The sequence below is a fragment of the Euphorbia lathyris genome, chromosome 5, assembly GCF_963576675.1.
Source record: "Euphorbia lathyris chromosome 5, ddEupLath1.1, whole genome shotgun sequence".
NCBI lineage: Eukaryota > Viridiplantae > Streptophyta > Magnoliopsida > Malpighiales > Euphorbiaceae > Euphorbia > Euphorbia lathyris.
Window position 1 is genome coordinate 2,892,958 of NC_088914.1, and position 17,568 is coordinate 2,910,525.

General features: G+C 38.6%; 1 protein-coding gene across 2 annotated transcripts; it reads right to left on the reverse strand.

Annotated features, from left to right (window-relative positions):
- Positions 1 to 574: 574 nt before the first annotated feature.
- Positions 575 to 11,341, reverse strand: LOC136231049 (peptide chain release factor PrfB1, chloroplastic). 2 transcript variants are annotated; one of them, XM_066020294.1, is made up of 8 exons: positions 11,107 to 11,313; positions 10,912 to 10,986; positions 9,363 to 9,583; positions 7,262 to 7,465; positions 5,984 to 6,199; positions 4,052 to 4,238; positions 2,338 to 2,565; positions 575 to 1,044 (listed from the first exon to the last, which is right to left on the reverse strand). In XM_066020294.1, the coding sequence occupies exons 1-8, from the start codon at positions 11,282 to 11,284 to the stop codon at positions 962 to 964; spliced, it is 1,392 nt and encodes a 463-aa protein (XP_065876366.1). In that variant the 5' UTR covers positions 11,285 to 11,313; the 3' UTR covers positions 575 to 961. The 2 variants fall into 2 exon arrangements, with proteins under 2 accessions (XP_065876366.1, XP_065876367.1); XM_066020295.1 differs by lacking the exon at positions 575 to 1,044 and having other exon boundaries at positions 2,163 to 2,565; positions 11,107 to 11,341.
- Between the last annotated feature and the right edge of the window lie 6,227 nt (positions 11,342 to 17,568).

Below are 17,568 nucleotides of genomic sequence, written 5' to 3' on the forward strand. Positions count from 1 at the left end.
ACTCATAAAGTCATACATTTTAGTATGCAAATTGAAAGTTGTAAACTAAAATGTGAAACATGGCAAAATTGTACACCACGTACCTAATTTATCCAGATTATTTAAAACTTTTAAGAGTTCAGGATACATTTGAAGTTTTAAATCAAGTACATGAAGCAATATGCATTAGGCCTCACAAAAAGTTAAAATAATAATTAAAAAAAAAACTTAATACATCTTTAACGCATTTTACTTGTTCAAAAATGTCAGCTCTCTTGTATTTCGAAAAAGTTCTATTTATCCCCTAAACTTATTTGAACTGGCCAATTGACTCTCTGAAATATACCCATTAGTCCCCTTGAACTTTTTTAAAGTGATCTGTTAATCTCTGAACTTGCTTAGAATGTACATTTTTCAATTTTTTCAAAATCTCTCCTTACCCCGCCCAACGGATTTTTGCATATAATCACAGAATACATTTGCAGCAATAGTTCAGAGGCCATTAATGTTGTACTATAACGCAAACTTCAAGAACATTTATTTCACGAAATGAAGTTTAAGAACATTTATTTCACGAAATGAAGTTTAAGAGCCAATAACGTTAGTAGCGTGGTTATTCGGGGGGCGCCTGGCTGTCTGGGTTTACCCAGAATCTGGGGTTGGGCTCTTCCTTTTCTGCAGAGCTTTGGGGTATTCTCTCTGGTATCAAGCTTGCCAAAAGCCTGGGTGTAAGGAAGTTATCTGTGGAGTCTGATAACATGGAAGCCATCAATATGATTTCCGATAATCATGCTATTTGTCTTAGTAGCCGCAACCTTATCAAAGCTATCAAACGGCTTTCCTCGTCCTTTGAGTCCTTAAAATTCAGCCACATTTTCAGAGAGCAAAACCGGGTTGCGGATCGCTTGGCGGCAGCTGGTCATAAGGGGATGCTAGGCGTTACTACCTTTCTGATCCTCCTATCTTTCTTTCTTCTCTTCTTTTAGAGGATAGGATTGGGGTTAGCTTTCCTAGGCTGATCCAGATTAGGTGTTCTTTGTCTGTTTGTTTTTTCCTTTCCTGTTTCTACCAAAACAAAAAGAACATTTATTTCAGAAAACAAAGTTTAGGAGCTATTAATGTTAGTAGCACGATAGTTCAGATTTTATAAGCATATATCTAACCGTAAATGATCAAATCTAACGGTAAATGATTAAATACAATATGGTAATTGTCAGATATTAATATGGAGTAGACCTTTAATTATCAGCTTGGGATTTTGGTTCAAACGGTTAGACCACTTGGTCACAGTGGCTCCATGGAACCGTTTGAACCAAAAACTCAAAATGATAGTTAAAAGTCCACTCCATATTACTATCTGACACATCCCCACAAGCAAATGGACCAATTGATCATAGTGGCTCTGATAACATGTCATGGAACCAACTCAACCTATGAAGCACCGATACTTCTCGGAGGTCACCATACTCGTATCCGATACTCCGAGTACGGGGATACGACAGGATACGTACGGGATACGGCTGGAAAGTATCCCCATTTTTCTTTTTCTTTTTTAATTAGGGGATACGTCGGGGACACACTGGGGATACTTTAGGGGTTTTTTTAGAAAAACTTTGAAAGTATAAGGATTACAAATTAAAAAAAAACTTAAATTAACCCCCACCCCCACTAACTCACCGTTTGAGAATATACGGGTACAAAAATAACCCACACAAATTGATTTAATCTTCTTCTCGAACAAACCCTAATTGAAATCTCCTAGTTCTAATCGCATAACTTGCTTCTTTCTCTTCTGTCCGACTTCAGCTTCTTCGAATTGGACTTGGAAATTGACTTCGACTTTACGACTGCAACTTTTGTCCGACTTTTATTTCTGTTCGTGATGTGTTTTGTCTTTCTCAATCTCTGTTTGCTGTCAGTTAATATTATAGACGTTATTTGTTGTTTTATAATGACTTGTGCGTATTATTTGCGGTTATATAATGACTTTATGAATGTGATTTGTGATTTATATATATTTATGTATCTTTTAAATTTTTCATTATAATTGATATATATTATTAATAATTATATATAAAATTTGTCGTATCCCCGCCATACCCGTGTCTTATATGTTTTAGAAATGCCGTTTGTCGTACCCGTATGTATACCTGTACCGTACGCATACCCATATAGCTCAAACTAATAGTTAAAGGTCTACTTCATATTAATAGCTGACAGTAATTAAGGTCCATATGATCAAAATCGTAATCACATAATACATATTAACGAAGAAACTGATTAATCAAAATCAAGTTGCAGACAAAGTTAAACTGTACTTATACTTGAGATAAGCTTTGATGAAAGAATCCAACTCACCATCCATAACAGAACTGATATCAGAGGTTTCAAGACCTGTACGAACATCTTTAACCATTTTATAAGGATGGAAGACATAGTTTCTTATCTGTTGACCCCATTCTGCTTTCACTGCATCTCCTCTTATTTGCTTTATTTCTGTTGCTCTTTGCTCTTCTGCTATTACTAATAGCTTTGCTTTCAATCGGCTAAGTGCTTTAGTCTTGTTCGCTAACTGCGATCTCTCCTCTGTAATGCGGTAAACATGAGAAAAGTATTAAAGTTAGTTCGGGTTCTAAAGAGTTAAGTGATACCGAACAGTGAGGTTTGATAACAACTATGCAGTTTGTGCTCAAAGTTAATAGTTATTCCTAATTTGGTTGTAGTATTATGAGTCTTATAAGGTTTTAAGTGATGTGCTCAAAGTTAAGCTAAATTTCGATTACAAAAATAAGATTGAGTCGTTTTGAATAAACGACTGGAAATTTATACACTATCATATCATACATTATATTGGATTTTGTAATCAAATACGAACTCAATGAATTGATTAACCACCATGAACCTTAATTTGTCGGAAACAGAGGGACCGAAGCCATCCATAGTAGGGATAGTTCCAACTCTAAGGGACCGAAACCATCTATAGTAGGGATGGTTTCGGCGGCTGGGGGTCTAGCCCCCTCCAAGCCTCCCTCAGTCTCCACTACTGATTATGAGTCTCATAAGGTTCTAAGTGATGAGAATCAAATTCATGCCACGAACGAGAGCACAATTGCAAATTTTAGTCCAGTGTTTGATGATCCTATGAAGCGTTCGTTCGTTGCATGAATCCGATTCTCATCACTAAGTCCTTTGACTTGAGGTGTCTAAGACTATCCTTTCATGGGTGTTCGTGCAGGTGTTTGTATCTTGTAATGAACTTTCCTTGTCTGAGTAATCCGACTTGTAGGAATTTTATAGGGTAAATTTTATATGGTCAAATAACCTTAAAACCGGACATAAAAATCCCAGTACTTTGTCCTTTATTTTCTTTATAGCCCTTTTATCGTTGACCAAGGTAACCACTCTAGTAGTAGAGCCGATGAAAATGATATTATAAGCAACTTTAATTCTCGAAGTTTTTAGTTTTCAGGTTATTTAAAGCAATGTTCGGTAAGAAGAGAGAAAATGGTTATTTAGAGAGAGAAAGCTCCGAAAATGGTGATTTGAAAAATTGAAAACAGTGATTCCATGGAAAATGTTATTTTAAGGTCGTCTAGAGTCAGAAGGGGCCATAAAGAAAAAGTAAAAGGCAAAGTTCACAAGCTTTTATGTCCAGTTTTGAAGTTCAAGGCCATAATGAATGTAAGAGCAAAGTTGAGGGGCCATAAATGTAATTTTCCTGAATTTTATACCACAGTGCCTTACTATACATTTTGTTTTGACCATGAAAGGATTTCTCTTCCTGAAATATATTAGGGTAAAATACATCCATGGTCCCCAAACTACAACACTATTAACAGTATGGTTCCTAAATTCATTCCGTGATATAAAAGTGTTAAACTTCACATTATATTAACATTGATGTCCAAATCAAAGAAAATCCGTTGAAAATTAACGAAATGATGATCCAGAAATAGATATTTGACAATAATTTATAGCGACGTGGAGAAAAAGCGAGTCAATCATGTAGTTAAACATATTCAGGTCATCATTTCATTAATTTTTTAAATAGATTTTATGCAGCTGATAGTACCTGTGCAGCGAACGGTGACACCTGTGGGAATGTGAGTAATCCGGACAGCAGTTTCCACCTTATTTACGTTCTGACCTCCACTCCCACCGGCCCTTGAGAAAGTGATTTCTAGGTCTTCCTCCGGTATTTCAACGGCCATAGACTCTTCAGGAAGAAGAGGCATGACTTCAACTCCAGAAAAGCTTGTCTGCAGAAAAAATGAACCAAAGTTAAACATGGATGGACCTTAATCTTTATTCGTTCTCTGTTTTTCGGGAAAGAAAACGGGAAACCTTAGTGTCCCTATTGCCTTCTGTAACACTGTTGACATATTACTAACCATTGTTGTTAGAATCTTACGATTCACAATTCAAATAGTACGATTCGATTTGCTTCAGCTCTATTTCGAGCCGAATTTAGAATCTTATGATTCGCGATTAGAATCATACGATTCGATTTGATTTAGCTCTATTTCGAGTCGGATTTTCATCACTGTTCATCAAAAACTTCAACAACACTAACTACTAAATCCACTATCCTCTAGTCCGATTGTTTTTTATCAAGTTATCAACTCAAACTAGTTTCATTTCATCATTATCAAGTTGACAACTAGGAAAAAAAAAAAAGTCAGAAGCTCAAACTCTTCATCTCCAATTATTACAGAGAGTCCGATTTGTGAATTAGTTTTATTAGAATTACATTTGCATTAGATTTCAATTGTAAGTACTTGGTTGATACGAAGAGTTTGATAATATTTTGAGTTCAACGGGGTAAATATTTTATTTTTTATAATATCATGAATTTGAAATGAATCTTACAAATCGATTCCATTCACAAAATGTGGATTTCGATTCACTGAGTCGAATCTCTTTCTAACCTCAATATTCCCAACTACAAATCATTTCTAGTTCCTACAACTCAGACGTTAAGGTTAGGAATCTGTTAAAAAAAAAAAGGTTCTCTCTTTGCTTTAAGTCGTGAAAATCATGGATGAATTCTACGGATCACAGGCAAAAGCAGTTCAGGAAAGTTGCAGTTCGAAGAAAAAGGAACAAAGAAGTGACCCAATGTTGATTGATTCCTACAGCTAACATGATAGCACAACAGTTTATAGAGACAACGCAGCTGACGCGATTATCATTTTTAGTGCATTTCTATCATTTATAATCAGATAAAATATATAGATAACACAACATGATTATGACACGCCAACCCGAATTGACACCCCTACGGCTACAGCTAGCTAGTTGTGTTAAATGAAGTGCTTCCTATTATAGTAATCCGGAGCATTATCATGGAAAGTAAAGTACCCTTTCCTCAATTGTCTTGTAAGTAAAATTCTAACAATAGTATGATTCCAACTGGCCTCATTTCCCTTCGGAAATCCTCTTAGAAGTTGAGGCAGCGAAAAACACGGTAGTAATAGTTGGTTTGCGCACGAATACCTATCAATAATCTTCTGAATTAAATTCAGAGAATTTTGGAAAAATCAAAATTTATCTATTCAATATCAAAAACTAACTATTACAGCCGAAATTGTTCCTTAAATAACAAAAGAAAAACCCTAAATCAAAACCCTAGATGGAATAGGAAAAGACTAAAAACAGAAAATTACACGATAAGCCCGAAAAAACGTAATATGCATTTTTGAAGGCCTAAACAAAGGAATTTGGCCGAAAAAGCACATACATCACGGCAAAGCGGTGAGTTTTGCTCGTTGGCCCGTTTCCATGCAAAATAGGGTCTAAAAACACAAAAATCCGAATCTACCATTTTTGGGTGTAATAGTTAGTTTTTTATATTTAATAGACAAATTTCGATTTTTTCAAAGTTTTTGAATTTTGAAGGTTATTGATAGATATTCATGCACGAATCAACTATTAGTAACATGTTCTTGTGTTTTTCGCTGCGTTAGAAGTACGAAAAACTAACAGAATCTCACAATAGAGTTACCTGACGAAGGCCTTTAGAATTGAAAGGAGATTGCCGCACAATTCTGTGCGTTCCTTTCTCCCCGGAGAGATATCCATAAGCATAACGTCCTTCAACTTCGATAGTGGCTGATTTAATTCCAGCTTCCTCTCCTGGAGATTTTTCGACCACTCTTGTCTTATATCGTTGTTTCTCTCCCCATCTTATGTACATCCTGAGAAGCATGTCGGCCCAGTCCTGCACTGGAGATGATGAAAGATTTCACAAAAGAAACAGATGCAAAGCAAAATATATGATCCATCATGGACTGTTGAAATTTATAACAATTAGAAACTGGTAATCACCACAAGCTTACATACTTCGGATGAATCTGAGAAAAAAACGAAGTAATCTGAGCTGGAACAACTTAAATTTTCTCTTCAAAACATTAGAGAGCTAGCAAAGTGACCAAGAAAATAAAAACCATTCGTCGAAACTACGTTCTAGGTAGTAAGATGGCCTAAACATTTGCAATATGCAAAATCCATCAGCTAGCAGAGTTGGAATTTGCGTAGTTTTGGGTGGTTGAAAGGCATCAGAATGATGACATGCGTCACCATTAGTCAACTCTGATATTTGATCGAAATGACACGTGTCGGTTATTTTTCTGGAAAAAAACTCGATTTTGATTTTTGTTTCATAAAAATAACTGACACGTGACAGCCAGGTGGCGCATACGTGGATGTCACATGTTGACGTGTCACCAATGTCATCATTATGATGTCTTTTTAATCACTGAAATCGCCAGATTGAATAGATTGAAACCAAACTCAAAGTTGAGTGATTTTTTTTAGACAAATTGAAGTTGAGTGACTATTTTGAGACAACCATGTAAGTTCAGTGACCAATGGTGCATTTAACCCGGTTGATTCTACTTCTACTGATGTTATTGTCTGGAAGCCTGCCAGTTCTGGTCGGCATTCAATCAAGGGGGTGCCTGGAAAGTTTTGAAAGTCGTATTGGGTCATAAAAACAGTCCTAAACACTGTTTTATTCTTTGGCTTGCAACATTCCTAGCTTAAATTTCAATTAAGTAGATTTCTGTTTTCGTTGAATTTAGCAATGAAAAAACATTTGTTTATATGGAAACGGGTCCCTGATGAGTGGTGTGTTCTCTCTGCAATAGACATTCTATTTCCAGAATGTCTATCGCAGAACACACACCACTCATCACAAGTTCACAACAAAGCGACAATTCTGCCGAAACTAAAAGAAGAATAAACACAAGCAATCATCATGTACACATTATTAACCATTTACCTGTGCATCAGTGCCTCCAGCACCAGCTGTGATAGATATAACAGCACCTTCTTTATCATACGGGCCTGAAAGAAGTTGAGTCAACTCAAATAGATCCAATGCCTTATTCAATTCTTTAATTATACTGGAAGCCTCTTCCAGAAGTCCTGTGTCTATAGAATCCATCTCCTCTGTTAGCATAACGATGGTCTCTGCATCTTCTACCTGCCATAATACATACCAAATAACAAGTTTTTACCAGCTGAAACTTTTTCTCGCCCTTAAATTCAAGGCATAAAAACATATTTGGGGTTAAAAATGCACCATTAGTCAGTGCACTTTTATGGTTGTCTCAAAATGGTCACTCAACTTTAATTGTCTTAATAAAATCATACAACTTTGAAATTTGTCTCAATAAAGTCACTCTGATGACTTCAAGAGCAAAAAGACACCAAAAAAATGACGTCAACTTTCACCATTAACCAAAAGGACACGTGGCTTCCACCTAGTTGACTGAAACAACACATGGCTATCACCTAGCTGACACGTGTCGTTTCAGTCAGGTAGGTGGCAGCCACGTGTCATCTAGATGGCACGCACGTCACTTTTCTGGTGTCCTTTTGCTCTTGAAGTCGCCATAATTGAGACAAACTTTAAAGTTGAATAACTTTATTGAGACAAATTGAAGTTAAATGACTATTTTGAAACAACCATGAAAGTTCAATGACCACTGATGCATTTAACCCGACTTATTTGGCCCCTGTGGTATCCAAATAATTTTGTCATTCGACCCATTTGGTAGCATTTGTCCCCTGTGTTATTCCCATAGGTGACGTTTAACCCATTTTAGAGGAAAATTTATCTGATTTGTTAATTTTTCTTACATGACACAATTTTTGACATGTGACAATTGTCTTAATTCTTTTTTTCCATATAGACTAAAAAAAAAAAAAAAAGGGCGGCCCGGTCGCATTACGCGTCCCCGCTGAGCGAGGGTCCGGGGAGGGGTCCCACCACAAGGGTGTATTGGGGGCAAGCCTTCCCTTGCCAATTTAATTGGTAAGAGGCCGCTCCTAAGACTCGAACCCGTGACCTCAGGTCACACGGCAACAACGTTTTTCCATATAGACTACAACAACAAACAACAACAAAGCCTTAGTCCCGAAATGATTCGGGGTCGGCTAACATGAACCATCATATAAAACCGTGAAAATCAAGTCGTGTCAGCGACACATATTCGCTCCCTCCACTCCGTCCTATCCACTACCATATTTTCCTCAATTCCCAATAAACTCATATCACTCTCGATCACCCTCCTCCAAGTTTGCTTAGGTCTTCCCCTACCCCTCACCACTACATCCCTTTGCCACTCTTCGGTTCTCCTAACCGGCGCATCAAGCGCTCTACGTCTCACATGGCCAAACCACCTTAGTCGGTTTTCTCTCATTTTATTCTCAATAGATGTGACCCCTACTTTTGTCCTAATTATTTCATTACGCACCCGGTCCTTTCTCGTGTGACCACACATCCATCTCAACATACGCATCTCCGCCACCGACATCTTATGGATGTGGCAGTGTTTCACTGCCCAACACTCCGTACCATATAACAATGCTGGTCTAATTGCCGTCCGGTAGAATTTTCCCTTCAATCTATTAGGCATGCCGGGATCACAAAGGAAACCCGTAGCACTCTTCCACTTCGACCAACCAGCTTTAATCCTATGGGCAACATCTCCATCTACTTCTCCATCCGTTTGGATAATAGATCCTAAATACCGGAAGCAATCCGAGGCCTGAACAACTCTCCCATCTAGGGTGATTGTCCCTGCCTCCCTACTCCTACGGCCGCTAAACTTACACAATATGGTTTCCATATAGACTAATAAAAAAAAATTCTTTGTTTATCCATATATTAAGTTTATATGGAAAAAAAAAAACTAAAACAATATGTCATGCAAAAAAATTAACAAACACGATAATTTTTCATCCAAAATGGGTTAAATGTCACCTCTGGGAATAACTCAGGGGCCAAATGTTACCAAATGATACACATGGGGTCAAATGACAAAATTTTGGATACAACATGCCAAATAGCTGCAACAATCAATATAATAGAAGACCTTAGTTTTAAACTCGGTTAACAGTTTTATCCTTTCTTTGACATCAGAAAGAGCAAGAAGTGTTTCTTGAGCTCTAGCACGATCATCCCAGAAAGAGCTATCAGATGCTTTTGATTCTAAATCAGCAACTTCTAACTCCAATTGCTGAATACAAGCAGAAGCTCTAATTTCCTCAACTCGCCCTGAGGCAGCTTCTACATCCTTCCTTAAGCTATAGAAATCTGTCATTCATAACAAAATTGTTCAATTCTGTTAGAAATTGGGTCTGTTGTTGATTATAATAAGCTTGATATGCGGGATAGAAAATTAAACATGCAAGAACAAAGATTAACGTGATTCGGCTATTTTTGCCTACACATCCTCGTGCCAAGAGGAGCACTGCAACAGTAAGAAAATCTCATCCTTTACCCAAATCACTAACTCTCAAATACCATGATACCCAATTAGGCAATTACACCCAAGTACCCAAATGCTCAAACATATGCATAACCCAAGAGCACAAGATCCAAAACTGTTAATGCATATACATGAGCAAAAACCCTAGCTTATATAGGCCTAAAAGTATAATTTTTTCCTAGTTAGAAATTTTCAATTCTTATCCTTATTCTAATTACGAAAACCAAACTATATAGGATTCAGTAACACTTAACAAGTTCCTTCAACCATAGTTATTAATGGCGCGCCAAAGGCGCATGCTGCACAAGGCTCCAGGCCTAGCGCCTCACCACTTAGAGGTTTTTAAAGTGTTTTATTGTAGGTTCATGTTCACCCTTGGATTAGACACATCTAAGGGTCCAAAATAAACAAAAAAAAAACAAAGTAAACAAAAGATACACATTTGAATTGGAAGAGTAATAGCCAGAGCCGCACAACAACTGACTACACAATGATCTAATAAACTACCACTTATATTTACTGTTTTTCTAGTGCTCTATGCTCTGACTCTAAATTGATATTTGATTTATTCCACAGAGTTTGTACTTTGTACTGTGTTTATACAAATAGAATTGTGTTTGCATTCAATTATTATGCACGTGTACGAACAAAATTGAGAATTGATATTTCATTGATTCCACAACTTCTGTACTTTGTACTATCACTATTAAGTTTGAACTATGTTTGTACAAACAGAGTTTTATTCACCAAGTATACAATTATTATGCTAATGCACAAGTACAAACAGTAACAAACACTTAAACAAACATTAACAACTATGTTATGCATGTGTGCAAACACAATATTGTCATGGTTTAGTATTTATAACGTTTTGATTTAGAATTTATAATTTCTTATAATTTTATAAATTTTACTTTTGTTAATGCCCCCTGTGTCACTTTGGTGAGCCATTGCCGTGCCTCCAGGACCCTTGCGCCTTAGTGTCCGGTGTGCCTTTAATAACTATGACTTCAACTTAAGCTAGCACTTGTTTAACTTCAAAAGGAAAAACCCTAACAAAAACCCCCAATTCAACAAACCTTTGATTGGGGAAAATGCTAAACTCTTAAGCCAAAAAAACCCTGAACTCGAAAAGTATCAAGATATAACGTACCCTGCATTGCCCATTCACTTGTATCAGCGACAGCTCCCACATTCAATTGGCTCTCTGGTGCTGCTGCACATACACCTGCGTCGAAATAACCTCAATAAGTTCCAACTGAATTAGATAAATTCAAATTCGGAAATTGCACAGAGAAGACAAACAAACAAACAACATTTACAATGAAAGGGTTTGGAATTGACATACCAGAAGAGGGAAAGCGAGAGGAGGAAGAGATGTTTGCAGAGAGTGTGAAAACGGTGGAGTTTTGAAGAGAAAGAAACTGTCTCTGTTGGGGTTGAATTGATAGATTAGCGTTAAATTGAAGTTTTGATGATGAAGATGTAGTAGGAGGGATGAACAGAGGGGAAACGAGGCCCTCCATGTCTCTATTAACCTTTGCTTGCTTGTACTCTGCAGTTTTCAAGTCCACGTACAAAATGAGGATAAGGAAGACGAAAGAAAAAAAAAAAAGGCAAATTAAGCCCCCAAGCTTTATATGTTTTAAGTTAAGACTCTGATCATTTATTTTTCCATATTGAGCCCTTAATCATTGATTTTGTTATGGATTTGGCCCCTATTTAACTTTTTCGGTGAGTTTAGGAGATGAGAATATCGATGGTGATTCTAATGTTGAAAATCACAAAATGGAGGAGGAGAAATCGAGTTTGGAAGAATATACTGGAAATTGATTTTTATAATTTCGTTTTAGATTTTGATTTTTATCTCTCTTAGTCAATGAATTCTTATTTTTATTTGTCCATGTCAACAAGTCGAATCGGCCTAATGATGTATGTAGTCCAAACTCGACGACAAAGTTAAATAGAGACTTAATCCATAATAGAATCAATGATCAATGGTTCAATATGAAAAAATAAATGATCAGGAACTCAATTCTTAAAACAGCCAAAGTTCATGGGCTTAATTATGCTTTTCTGCAAGAAAAAGTTCTATTCTGTTTTGAATGAATTTAGGCTTATTCCCGAACTTGTCAAAAAGAAAAAGAAGTAGATAGGTCTCTAAACTTTCAAAGTGTCATGATAGGTAATCAATTAATCACTTAGTTATATTAAAAAAAAGTAAGTTAAATATGGAAGATATATTGCACACGTTTTTAAAAAAAAAGTAAAACGACTAAAGTCGAAGTATGCGATTTTAATATTATAGACGAGTCGTTTTATAGTTGAGCAAGTAAGAACTTCATTTTTAACCTATTATGTGAATTATGTAATAACATTCTAAAACGCATGTAATACATCTTCCATATTTAACTTACTTTTTTTCAATAGAGTGGTCATGATTATATTTTACGCAAGTTTGGAAAACTAACCGAATATTTTATGCAAATTGAAAGGGCTATTAGGATATTTTGAAAGTTCACATAGGCTAATCAAGTTTTTTTTTGAACAAGTTCAAAGATGGGTAACTGATGTATTAAATCATGAATTTATTTAGGCTTAATACCTCATATACCCCTAAACTTGTTCAAAAAGTTTGATTGACCCGCTAAATTTTTAAAGTATTCTGATAACCTCCTCAACTTGCATAAAATGTTCAATTAGCTCCTGAATTTGCATAAAATATAATCAATTAATCAATTAGTTGCATAATATTAGAATAATATTTTTTTACACAATATTTTCTAGCGAAAAACAGAGATTTAATCTCCAAAATAATATTTTCTTGCGTGATATATTCTGGTGAACAAATGCGGACTTAATCTGCAAAAATAAAAGTTTAATCCTCAATCTTACCGATACCTTATTACTCAAAACATTAGGGGAGTAGATGAGAGTGTGCAATGAGCGCTTATGCACATGGAGTATGTGATTTAGATATTCAACCATTTAAAATTTATAAACTTGATACAAAATTCTATTAATTATTAAGGGTTTACGAAAAATTTAGCACAGGGATCCCAAAAAGTTTAAGGCAGCCCTATCAAACATGCAATCTCCGTTACATAGAAAGGTACTGACAGTTTGCGTTTTCAATTTGACACATCGGGCCTTAATAAGACATACATTAAACTTTTGGTTAATAAAATAGTTAGCCATGAATATCAAAACGTAATTATTTCATTTGAATCTAAATATAGTTAATATTTACATTCACAATTAACCGAGAGCTTAACATGTCAAATTAAAAAACGTCAAATTACAAAAAAAAACATACCAGTACTTAATCAATAAAAATGGCAGGCATCTGGCCCGAAATGATCTTGGTCGATAGATTAGGGATATTGACCTAATCCCGGGATCAGACGCAAAGGAGGGGGGTATGGAAATATGTTCAGTAACAAAGGAGGGAGGTATGGAAATGGTTCCGTGCTCAGAGGAGATTGTAGACGAATCACCAGGCAAGGAAAAATGGACCACGTTTAAAAGACGGAAAGGACCCAGGCTAACACTCGCTCCGGACGTCGGAGTAGGCCACCAACTCGATTCCAATGAATGCTCTATTTTGGAATTGCAGAGGGTTCCACAACCGTAGGACCCAGCGGGCTCTTAATTTGCTCTGTCAAACTCATCGCCCCCATTTGCTTTGTCTTGCTGAGCCTATGGTCCCTCTGGATCGTATTCCTGGCTACTTTTGGTCTTCTTTGGGAATGACTCTGGTGGCAACTAATGTGGTGAATTCTCTGTGGATTTTTGCGCAGTCTGATTTGGCTTCCGGAATTTCAGTGATTGCAAATCATGAGCAGCATATCTCGATTGACTTGGTTTGGTCTAATAATAATCTTCTCATTTCATTTGTATATGGTAGCACCTCTATCCTGGGAAGAAGGGAGCTCTGGCAGGAAATGGGGCACCTTTCCGGCTCTCCGAGATTAATTCTGGGAGATTTTAATGCTATTTCCGGTGCTCATGAAAAGATTGGGGGCCGTTTGTCAAACACTTCATGTTCGGATTTTAGAAGCTTCATCCATGACTGTAGCCTGATGGAAGTGGAAACTTCGGGCATGCAATTCACATGGACAAATGGTAGACAGGGGGCAGCCAACATTCAGTGCCGGCTTGATAGAGTCTTGGCGTCTGATAGCTTCATCGATCTCTGGGATCGGATAGACTGTATTGCTCACCCGCGGCACTGCTCGGACCACAGCCCCTTGGTTATTCGATGCTCATCGGGTGTCAAAAGGGTTGCCCGGTTTCGCTTCTTATCTATGTGGTTAACTCACCTATCACTTAAGGAGATTGTTGCCAACCACTGGGCTTCGGCACATCTGTCCCTGCCTCCTACTCAATTGCTTTGTCATAAGTTGAAATCACTTAGGCCTGTTCTAAGGGCTTGGAATCGAAATGTTTTCGGTAGAGTGGAGGAGAACATCAAAGCCGCGCAAGCTCGGCTTCAGACCATTCAATCGGATACGGCGATTGTGGGGCTTTCTGTGGATTATCAAAACAGGGAGGCAGCGGCTCTCGCGGATTTGGATATTCAGCTGTTTAGACAGGAATTGCTGCTGAGGGAAAAGAGCAGAGAAACTTGGTTAAACGCCGGTGATCGTAATTCTGGCTACTTTCACAGAGCTGCAAAAATTAAAAAGATGCAACAGGGCATCAATGGAATTCTAATTGATGGTGAACCCGTTTTTGAAGCTGACAGAATAGCCCAGCACGTGATTGATTACTACAAGACTCTGTTTACTTGCAGTTCACCTATTACTAATCATGAGCCTATCCACAATGTGATTCCTGCTCTCGTCAGTGAGCTGGATAATGACGCCTTAATGGCTCATCCGTCGCCTGATGAAATTAAAGCTGCTGTTTTTTCCCTAAACAAGGATAGCGCCCCTGGTCCTGACGGTTTTGGAGGGATCTTTTATCAGCACTTTTGGTCAATCATCGGGACTGATGTTTGCAATATGGTCTTGCAGTTCTTTGATCACAACTACCTCCAACCGGGGTTAAACTCAAGTCTTATGGCTCTGCTCCCCAAGCTTGAGGGCGCTAACTACATCACACAGTTCCGTCCAATTGTCATGAGTAATTTCAGCTATAAAATCATATCAAAAAATTTGGCTGACAGACTGGCTCCTGTAGCAGCTAAGATTGTGTCTGAAAATCAATTTGGCTTCATCAAGGGTAGAAGTATTCACTAGTGTATAGCGGCTGCTTCCGAAGGAATAAACATGTTGGGTAAGCAATGTTTTGGAGGTAACATGGCTCTCAAAATTGATATCTGCAAAGCCTTTGATACTTTGGATTGGAATTTCTTATTGGCTGTTATGGAGGCGTTTGGGTTTTCCCTAAGGTTTCGGGACTGGATTCTCAGTGTTCTATCCTCTTCGCGCATATCTATTCTGATAAATGGCTCCGCTTGCGGTTACTTTGGCTGTTCTCGGGGTGTGAGACAAGGGGACCCGCTCTCTCCTATTCTTTTTGGCATTGCTGAGGATTTCTTTAGCAGGTGGATTACCAGACTAGCTGAGATTGGCAGATTTGATCCTATGGTTTATTCCGGAAATCAAGGATTCCCGTCCCATTTACTCTACGCAGATGACATGATTATTTTTGGGAAAGCCACAAAGAGAAACATGCGCAACATCAGGGAGCTTTTACAATTCTATGGGGACATTTCTGGCCAAAAAGTCAGTTGGGATAAATCGGCAGTCTACTTTAACAATGATATGCCATGTCGTCGCGCCAATCAGTTATCTTCTATTCTGGGAATTAGGAATGCTGGGCTCCCGTTTACATACCTTGGGGTCCCGTTATTTCAGGGTGCTCCTAAAAGCCGGCATCTTCTTCCTCTGGCGGACCGTTACCTGAACAAATTCAGTTGCTGGAAAGGAACCTCACTCTCTTTCGCAGGTCGGCTAACTCTTGTTAAATCTGCTCTTGCCGGCGCGCTGATTCACTCCTTTATGATTTATAGATGGCCGATTTCGTTACTCAACAGACTTAATCGGGCTACTCGCAATTTCCTTTGGACTGGAAACCGCGAAGGGCGGAAATTGGTGACTGTTCCTTGGAAGACTTGTGGTCGAGCTCTTGCTGTCGGGGGGCTCGGAATTAAAAATCACAGAATCTCTAATGAAGCTATGCTAGGGAAGCTTTGTTGGGACCTAATTCAGGGGGACTCTTTTGTGATCAGACTTCTGAAAACCCGATTCCTTTATAAATCTGGCCAGGCTAAGAACTATTTGACTGATTCAAGTGTTTGGGCGTCTTGCAAGGTTTGTTACACAACCCTCCGTTCTAATAGCCGCTGGTGGATTGGATCTGTCTCTAAGCTTAACTTCTGGACGGACGCTTGGGTGGAGCCAACAGTGGCGACCCAATTGAACATCACAGTAAAATGGCAGGCCAGCCTATACAGGAATGTCGAGGAATTTCTAGATGGTGATCAATGGATCAATATCGACTTTCTGCCCCTTAACGTCCGTAACAGCGTATTGCAGGTCAAACGGGGATTTGACGAGATGGATTACTGTGCCTGGACTCCTTCAGCGAGCGGAGATTACACGGCCAAGGATTTTTATAACCTTAGGGCCAATACGGCTGATAATGTTAACTGGGCCTCTTTTATTTGGCGTGGATGTATTCCACCGAGTAGATCAACGTGCTGTTGGAAACTGCTCCATGGTAAACTGGCGACTCATGATATTCTGCAGAAGTTTGGCTTCAACCTGGCTAGCATTTGTGTTCTCTGTAACGGAAGCGTGGAGTCCTCGGACCACCTGTTTGTGACTTGTACTTTTGCGGCTGCGCTTTGGTGTTTTATCTGCTCTAGATTTGATTTATCAGTTCCGCGCGTGACTACTGTAGCGGATTTTTTCGATGACATAATTCGCTGCCGGGTTCGGAAAGGCGCTGCAAAGGCTTGGGCTGTTGCTATTGTGACTTGCCCCTGGCTGATCTGGAAATTCCGTAATAACGCCATCTTCAATGGCGAGCTGCCTTCAATCCAAAAGGCTATCGCTGCTCTTCGTTTCCATCTGCAGGGTACACAGCCTGTTTCATCTCGCCCGCCTCCGGCTCCCAATATCGTCCATGTACGGTGGCTTGCCCCAGGCACTGGCTGGGTAAAAGTGAACACGGAAGGGTCCTGTTTGGGTTCCCCCGGGGCAGCAGGCGCGGGCGGAATTTACAGGAACGGCAGAGGATTTGTGAAAGGTTGTTTCGCCTTTCTGATTCCTGATAGCTTTGCGTTCATTGCAGAAATTCGGGCTGTGATGTTTGCGGTAGAAATGGCTTGGGAGAAAGGTTGGCTCAAGCTCTGGATAGAATCAGACTCAATCCTGACTGTGCAATTACTCAAAAATCGATCAAAGTCTGTCCCTTGAACTATAAGACATCAATGGTTGAAATGTCTACACTTATGTTCTCAGATGGAACTCATCGTAACTCACATCTACCGCGAGGGCAACAGACCAGCGGACGCATTGGCTCTTTTTGGGGTCACGGCCTCAGCTCTTTTTTGGTGGCCCTCCGCTCCTAACTTCTGTTAGGCTTTAGTTTTTGACGATTTATGTAACGTTTCACATTTACGCATTCTTTGACTCCTTCTTGTACTATTCTTTCATTTTTTTTAATAATATTTGGGTTTGTTTTGGCTTGCCCTAGGGGGTGCCAACATAGTTGGGATGTCCGAATGCAAGTCTGAACTCGTCCCAGCCTTTCATCAAAAAAAAGAAAAGAAAAAGATCGATCAACAACCTCAAGA

Coding starts and splice junctions, on each gene's coding strand:
- LOC136231049 (XM_066020294.1), bottom strand. CDS start 11,284: ATGGAGGGCCTCGTTTCCCCTCTGTTCATCCCTCCTACTACATCTTCA. Junction 4,239..5,983: donor ATTCTAAAGGCCTTCGTCAG/GTAACTCTATTG, acceptor TTTTTTCTGCAG/ACAAGCTTTTCTGGAGTTGA. Junction 2,566..4,051: donor TGTCACCGTTCGCTGCACAG/GTACTATCAGCT, acceptor ACCGCATTACAG/AGGAGAGATCGCAGTTAGCG.